The 8,784-nt window shown below is 47.0% G+C and overlaps 1 protein-coding gene across 1 annotated transcript; it reads right to left on the reverse strand.

The window, feature by feature from the left end:
* Positions 1–2,790: 2,790 nt before the first annotated feature.
* Positions 2,791–4,577, reverse strand: LOC123064607 (putative glutamine amidotransferase GAT1_2.1). Its single transcript, XM_044488055.1, has 2 exons — positions 4,419–4,577; positions 2,791–4,312 (listed from the first exon to the last, which is right to left on the reverse strand). The coding sequence occupies exons 1-2, from the start codon at positions 4,513–4,515 to the stop codon at positions 3,081–3,083; spliced, it is 1,329 nt and encodes a 442-aa protein (XP_044343990.1). The 5' UTR covers positions 4,516–4,577; the 3' UTR covers positions 2,791–3,080.
* Between the last annotated feature and the right edge of the window lie 4,207 nt (positions 4,578–8,784).

Below are 8,784 nucleotides of genomic sequence, written 5' to 3' on the forward strand. Positions count from 1 at the left end.
GCGAACGTTCGCTGGAAGGGGTGGCATTTGCGAAAGTTTTTGCTAGCAGTTTCTTCTGTATGGTATGACAATTTCTTCAGAGAAAGTTATTTTCTTCTAAACATTGGCACCGTTTGATCTCGTGTCGCAACTCAAACTGCCAGCACAAAACGTTCGTTTTCCATTCCCCTCGCAGCCAAGTGACATACTCCTTCTGTCCCATAATATGATAATAACGTTTTTGACACTAGATAGTGTAGAAAACGCCCTTATATTATGGGACGGAGGGAGTAAAATCTAAAAAGAAAAAGAAAAAAAATGAAGAAAAAAATAGCACAGATCTTAATGTAAGATCTTACGAATATAGCATCGACTGAGCCTTAAAAAGTCTTAGTCGACTGAGATTTAGCAAGATTGATCGCCCTCAACTATCCCCTGTCGTTTTGGCACTTTTCAAAATATAAGGCCACTAGAGCTCGTACACCAAAGTGACTTTTTGAACCACATTCTTCTATCTCCACGAGTGAATGAAACTCACGATAAGAATATGCTAACGTTACCGTTGGGACTTTTGGGTCGACTCCATTAAAAACTGGGCCAGAGGAGCCGGTCACCAGCGGCTCACCCGGACAAAAGGGTCAACCCAAATTCAGTTGCCTAAGGTTGTAGTCTGCCGATACAATGCACATGCCTTTGCAAGGTTGTTACCCTTGTGCTTATATGAAAACTTCAAACTATTGACCAAGACTGTTTTTGTTTCAATGTTTCAAATATGCTACCTTATGATGCGGACTATTCATGATAGAAATAGGAACGGACGGGCATATTCTTTGAACAAATAAATTCTAAATGTCTTATAACTTACTAAAAACCCCTACAGCTAAATGATGCAAGAAATAATGTTATTTTGTAAATGTTACTTTTTTGAGTATTTAACCAAAAACTACCACATTTCATGGAAACGTGCCGAGAAACTACCACTTTACGATTTTGTGCGGAAAACTACAACTTTTTACCTAATCAGGGACAAAAAACTACCAAGTCGTGGAACTGCCCGCTTCACCGCGGTTAATCACGTTTCTGCCTGGCCGGGCCCATAGTTTAGGCGCCAGCGTGGCCAACAGGTACAGGCGGAGCCGCACTTCGCCGCAGGTCCGCGGAAACCTCTCGCCGCTAGAGCCGCCGCCCTTGGCCGCGGGTGCCGCCCGCCGCCCCTCACCGCTGGAGCCGCCGCCCTTGGCCGCGGGTGCCGCCCGCCGCCCCTCGCCCCTGGAGCCGCTCGCCGCGGCAGTCGCTGGAGCCGCGGGTCGTCGCTGGAGCTGCCGCGGGAGCCGCCGCCGCTGCCCTTCTCCGCTCAAGCCGCGGGTCGCTGCTGGAGCCGCCGGGCTGCAGGTCCCCGCTGGAGCCGACAGAGCCGCCCGCCCTTCTCCGCTCAAGGCGCGGGTCGCTGCTGGAGCCGCCGGGCTGCAGGTCCCCGCTGGAGCCGACAGAGTTGCCCGCCCCGCGCCCTTCGCCGCCGGAGCTGCTGCTCCTTGCCGCCCCCCCGCATGGAGTGCCCTGACGGCGCCGCGAACGACGACGAGCACAAACGGGTCCATGGCGACCGGGTGGCGGCTTGGGGACTCCCTGTGGCGCGACCTGCAGGCACGGCGAGCGACCGGGCGGCGGCCTGGGGCCTGCCCGCGGCGGATCTCGGCCGACAGTGCTCCGGTCAATGCTTACGTGTGGGCCAGCCCTGTCGTAATTCGTGCTTATTGCGGGCGAAGCGAGCGATTTTTCGACTTGGTAGTTTTTTGCCACGGATTAGAAAAAAAAGTGGTAGTTTTTCGCACAAAATCGTAAAGTGGTAGTTTTTTGACATGTTTCCATGAAATGTGGTAGTTTTTGGTTAAATACTCACTTTTTTTAGGGTTGCTACTTATTATTATTATCATTATTATTATTATTATTATTTTGATAAACTGCTACTTATTCTTGTGCTGTCTAGGATGGACTATTGGACCGGCTCCAATGCTGCATGTCCCTCAAGAAAAAGAATAGAGAGGCCAGCCAGAACAAGGGCTGCGGTCCGGCCCATTCCCATCCTAAAATAAAACCAAGAGCGCCGTGCAAGTGCTGCCTACGCTACCCTGGGATGCGCCGTAGTTATCGCTCAGATCTGGCGTTACTGTTGAACACTCAATGGCGAATTGGTGATATATATCTTGCTTTGCGCCTGCTAGCCAAGTGTTGCGGCAGAGCTGCAACCTGTTGGCCATGCATGCCTGCCACCATGTAGAGCTGCAACCTTCGTGCGTTTTCTCCGGCACATCAGGGTGTCACTAGCAGTTCTTCTCCGAAGTTAGTTGGCAACCACCCTGAATGAAGCTCCTAGGCCGTCCGTGGCCATCAGCTGTGCCTTTGGCGCTTCCCATGTGACAAGCAACTTTGCTATACTACTCTTTTCCTGCCGTCATGCAGATGCGGCGATAAGTTTTTGTTTTGTCCAACTGAATGTTACTACTAGCCAGTAGTTGTGGTTTCAGAACGGAACTTGCTAAAAAATGCTAGCCGTCCAACTGATGAAGTCAACACATTTGCTATTTTTTTTAAAGAAAACACACGATCTATTTATTAGTTGTCAAGGTAGCATAAAGAACATCCGAAGAAAAAATATTGTATCCACATCTGTAAAGCACGTAACAACGACTACAAACAGTAAAGCAAGCCGAGCCGCGGGTGCACCAACATCATCGCCCCTCCTGCGCAGTGGAAAAGTAGCTTCATATTTTCCCTCTTCGTCATCAAGCTAATTCGATGAAGAAACTGTGGTACACAAGTTAGATAGGAGTACATACGAGGGGGATGACCACTGGATCAGAATGGCACCTCAATTACCAACGATCTACACTACTTACTCTCTTCGTCTTTCCTTTGAGCTCATCGAAGTCAGCGGCTAGATGCCTTGTACGGACCCAGAAACAAAGTCAACTAGTAACACTTCGCGAGTGACATGCATCAACATCACACGGTTTAATTAATTCAGGATGCCATGCAACATTTGATTTCTGATGAACTGAGCAAGCATTTCCGGCCAGGTTCACAGAGACAGAGCGCACAGGTCACTCGTGCAGGGTTGTAGACGGCGGCTGGAGCTTGGCGTCGAGCACCTCGGAGCAGACGTTGCCCATGGCGCGGTAGAAGGCGGCGAGGCTGGCGAGCTGGGCGACCGACATCTTCGCCATGAGCGCCCGCGCTGCCGCCTCCCGCTCCTCGCTAACCTTGAGCCTGTTCATGTACCCCGACGCATTCCGGACCGTCGCGCCCATCTGCTTCAGCCGCTTCTCCTGCTGCACGCTCAGCGCCGTGTTCGACTCCAGGAACTCCGCGCCGCCGTCCAGGTCCCCGTCCCGGTGCTGCGCCGGATGCTGCGCGCTGTTGTTGTTGCCGAACATGTACATGTTCTTGGCGAGCGAGACGCTCCGGCCGATCACCTTGCGCTGCTTCTCCATTTCGTGGTTCAATGTCGCCGGCGTGGTGACCGCGCTCTGGACGTGCACATGAGCATGCGCGGCGGCCAGCTTCGCCTTGTATGCGACGACTGCGCGGACGAACTCCTGGTAGGCCTTGGCGCAGCCGGGGTAGTCGAACTCGTCGGAGCCCTCCTTGCGCATGCGCTCCGGGTGGAACTGGAGCCCCATGAGGAACTTGCCTTCGCCGGGGTTGTATGCGTCAGGGTCGTAGAACCCTTCGACCAGCCCGTCCGGCGCATGCGCCATCGGGACGAACCGCTCGGCCAGGCGCCGCACGCCCTGGTGGTGGTAGCTGTTCACCATCAGCTGGTCGCCGCCGATCAGCGACTCGGCGAACCAGTCGTGCAGCGGCGTGTCGGGGAGCACGCGCACCGGGTGCCTGTGCCCGTCGTAGTTGGCGTAGTCCATGTGGCAGACGGTGGCATCGGCCGCGGGGTGCAGCTCTTGCTCGACGTCTTGGTAGAGCGAGCCGCCGCAGGCGACGTTGAGCACCTGCGAGCCGCGGCAGATGCCGAGGAACGGGACGCTGCGCTCGAGGCAGCGGCGCGCTAGGAGGAGCTCGATGGAGTCCTTCTCGTGGTCCACCGCGGCGTCGCTCGGGTGGAGGCGCCGCACGGCCTCGAGCTGCTCCGGCGAGAGCGCGTCGCCGTCGATGCCGTCGCCGCCGGCGTCGTAGAGGGAGGGGTCGATGTCCTCGCCCTCGCAAAGGAGCACGCCATGGATGGGCTCGAAGGAGTCAAGCATGGCGTGCACGCCGGCGACCCGCGGCACGATGACCGGCACCGCGCCGTAGCCCACCACCAGGTCCAGATGGTACTCCCCTGCATCCATCCATGCATGCAAATGTCAGCAATTGGAACATTCTTCCAAGTTCCAACGAATCCAGCACTTTCCCAACATGGATGAAGTGATGAGCAAGAAACTCACCGACGAAGTCGACGAACTTGTTCTTGCGGACGGTGCGGCGGGAGACGATGAGCACGCGGGGCAGGATCCGGGAGGGCAGATCAAGAGAGGGAGACATGGCTAGGCTAGCTACCTCTTGCCTCAAAATTCTCAACCAGAAGGTTGGAGATCTTGTTGGTTTTATTGGATTTCTGTGGGGAAGATGTATCTGGATCGAGGTAGTATTTGTAGAAGGCAATCGGGGGCGGTGGCTGATGCAGCAATCTTATCACGAAATCATCCTTGCTCTGAGTAAAAAATGATTTAGTGCCAAAACTGGAGCGTATTACCATGCGCGTCAGGACGAGGAAACTTGCGCCCACGTCATTAACGACGTCTGTGTGCAGTGCAACACCGTCTAGCCGCCGCGTGCAGACACCAGAGGTCAAAGGAACCAAGTGTGGTATTGCTACGTACACCCAAAAGTAAGTTTTTCTTTTTCTTATTGAAAATACACTCTAGCTGGCCAGCATTAGCGATTGACGCATATCCAGCAGTCCAGTACAGCATATGCTACGGAGCAGTCTTTCAATCTAATCTCTTCAGTCTTCATCCCACAATCACATAAAAATTACACTACTTATTTATTTAATCTGCCAGAAGGCCATGTCAACTTTGGGCTCTATTTGAATTAGATGAACTTTGAGTTTGTGTTCGGGTCGCTCATCCAGTGCTTATAGTCGTCGCTACGTGTTGTAGGATCTGAATGTAATTTTTACTGTTTCTGATATTTTTTGTACTGCCATGACAAATGATGAATAGATTGAAACTTTTTCCGGGAGAAAAAAAAATAGCTCCTACAGCTCGCACTAACCTCTACTCAGCCTCCTTCACCACAGGGCACTTAAACAATGGCTATGTTTTCAAAATTCTGATAGTTAAATAGATAATAGCCAATGCATTGCAACAGGGTATAAATATTCTAATATGTTATCTCATTATTTACCTGCCCATATTAATATGATTATGTAAATAAGTCTTTACCAAATAAATTTCTGCATGTGATTTACCTGCCAAAATAAGTTTTAGGATTTTATTTGGTAAGCACTTATTGGTTTACCAAAGGGAAAAAATGATAACTCAATAAACGGTGTGGCAATTAAGGCAGTTTTCAGAGGAAAAACAAAATGAAGAAAAGGAGGAGAAGTACCTAAAGTTGAACGAAGGATAATGTGGAGGAAAAATTGCTACTCCCTCCGATCCATATTACTTGTCCCTCAAAGGAATGTTATTTTCCAGTACTTATAAGCGGAAGAGATAAATGAAATTTGGCACATGCTCATAATAAATTGTACAAGATGCATGTGTTTTTACTTGTTTAATGGTTTCCAAGTTTGAAAATATCCCTCCTTTGGAATTTTGAGACATTTACTATCCTTTTATGATAGAGCAAAATAGTCATGCATGGATGGTCTCTGCCTATATATAACAATTCCTTTTTCTAACAAATATAGTACGTACTTGGCAACTTGTGCTTGTTCGAACCTTCTTATCGACCCATTATAAGCAACCCTTAATTCGTGAGAAATCGCCATGCTGTTTTGGTGATCATTCGTCTTTTTCACTTTTGTTTTGGCAATAGGACATGAACTTGTTCAGACGTACTCCCTCCGTTCGAAATTATTTGTCATAAAAATAGATAAAAATGGACGTATCTACAACTAAAATACATAGATACATTTTTTCTTGGACGAGTAATTCCAAACGAGGGAGTAGCATTTTTGCTTCAAGAATCTAGCATGACTAAAGTAATCTTAGAGGCATGTGCTTCTTGCTTCGCCACATGATTTTGACAAATTAGCCGTGTAATTTAAATGGGTTTAATTTGATAAATTTTGTGACTAGTGAGAGCAGATGCGTACGTGTTGGTCGTTATCCTGCGCAGGCCGATGACACGCAGCTGATGTGTACGCCCAGCGACCAGGGGGCGTGCTCATCGTCGTCTTACACGCAGCTGATGTTTAGCCAGCTCGACCGTCTAACTGGCATGTAGGTCAAAGCTGCCGTTGTGCTACTAGCTAGCTGAGCTAGTTTGGCTCTACGGGGCTAGAAAGGACAGGTTTCCGATCATAGTGGAGTGCTACTAGGTGCAATCACACGTGTTTAGAGGTATGTGTTGGCTTCAATTATTTCGTGCACGTTTTAAACATATGCATGTATATCATTTTTCAGTACTGGTTGGTTTGTACGTACTATTTTGTATGAAATAATTGTACTATTTCGATCTCACGTGATCCGCTTTAGCTAGTAGTTGGTGAGAAGTTTGATTCGCCTAATTAGTTCCTAGCCATACCTCTACTATTATATACACCTATAGAAGTGCATGCTCTAGCCAATGCAACCTGATAGAAAACACTAGGCAACACATTATACGTCAAACGTGGACCGAAAGTGGGCTGCATTTTAATTGCGTCAGCCGGGTCTTGAACTCAAGACCTCTTGGCTTCGATATCATATAGAAGTGCATGATCTAGCCAATGCAACCAAAACACCAATGTTATGGAGAGAGGCATGCAATATACTTCAACAACCCCCACCAAGATATGATTAAGAAAGAACACGAGCAATGAGGTGCGTTTTGGGAAATATATGTTTATATCTTTAGTAGTATATAGGAAAACATTTCACGCCTACACGCCGTCCCAAGGTTCCGCCAGTCGTACGCGCGTGGTTCGATCTATTGACGATTGAAGTGCCTTGGTTAGCCACATCATCTCACATGGACACTGGGATCAAAGGCATGGATATTGGGGGCCTAGGCACCGCTCGCGACACGCGAACCCGCTACCTCTCTTCCTTATCCCTTCGATACCCATCCCAATGCCATCTCCCTCCCCCCCGCTCGGCGCTCATGATTAGCTGTTATTTGGTTGTTCATTAGACAACTTGTTGTGACAAGTGCTCACATGTGCCTTTCAATGTAATAGAGTGCATGAGAATACTCGGGACATATTTGGAGGATGGATCCATACTTTTACAACGTCTCAGCGAAAACTTGTGCTCTATGAGGGCATAATGCTATGCTTCACCATCTGGAAAAAGCGAACTGTTGTTTTCTTTAAACCTAAATTCCCTAATGGTATTGTGATTTACATCTTTTTATATAGTGTATTCATATAATTTCATGGTCGAGGTTCTAGAAAGATCCTACTCAATAAGACATAAAGCTATGATGTCGCTGCTCAACAAGGTGATCATTGATGCATAGGTGAGGAGGCACAGTTGGACACAAGTAACAAGATGACAAGAAGGATCTTTGGGTAATTATGAAGTGTACTTTTGTGCTAAAAACTAATTTGGGTGTCTTGTTGTTTATGATTGCTAGTTTTAGTACCACTTCAATATTCATTGTAACTAGGAGAACAACTACAATTGTTTGTTATTTTGGTCTGTTATTATGATGTAATACTATGTTATATTTGGCAGTTTATTTTAATGGAAATCAGCACAACCCATTGTGACCAAATAATAATGTTGAAGAACTAGTATATCTGCTACATATTAGCTAGCTGCAATTTGCGCATGTGTTTGGAGGTACATGTTAGCTACGAATACAATTCATTCATATTTCACAACATCTACACAATTGGTAAGTATTGTTTAGTTGTAGAACGTAGATTTTTATATCATGTGGTTTGCTCTAGCTACTGGCATGAAAATTGACTCGCTTAATTATTTACTACCCATAGCTTTTCTTCTCCAAGGACATAGGTACACAAGAATGAGAAATGATGTTCATTGTGATTGTTTTCTATTAAAAAAAGAACACACGTAAGGTGCATTTCGGAAAAATATAGGTTATATGACTACATGTGCAAGCATATGGAACACAATGCATTATTGGATTAAGAGCAGATAGACTAACTTAGTAATAACCGAGTGCAAGGTTGTAGTGCACTACATTTTTGGTAGGCTGGCTGGAAATAATCGGCTGTGTATAGTTTAAGAAGGCCCATGCACCTCAAAGATATGTTCAACTCCAAGATATTGGATTATTATCTACAAATTACTACTCTCAACTTCCTTGTCAAAAATTATGACAATATTTGTATCAATAAAATTCATAATTTAATTATTTTGTTAATTATGGGCATATATCTACTCACATACTATATTTAATTGGCACTAAATTTGGTAGGACGAATATCTAATCTTGAATTGCAAGTTCGGGATTACAGTAATGAGTACTTATATCACATCAACTATAAGAAGACTGTTAATATCATTGTTACTCCTCACAATTCATAACTAGAACAAACAGTAAAGAATGTCAATGATACATTTTGTCACTACCACTCCTGAACTAAGATGGGGTCTACACTAGTGCGGCTCTTAACCCTGCCTTTCT

This window comes from Triticum aestivum, chromosome 3B (assembly GCF_018294505.1).
Source record: "Triticum aestivum cultivar Chinese Spring chromosome 3B, IWGSC CS RefSeq v2.1, whole genome shotgun sequence".
Classification (NCBI taxonomy): Eukaryota; Viridiplantae; Streptophyta; class Magnoliopsida; order Poales; family Poaceae; genus Triticum; species Triticum aestivum.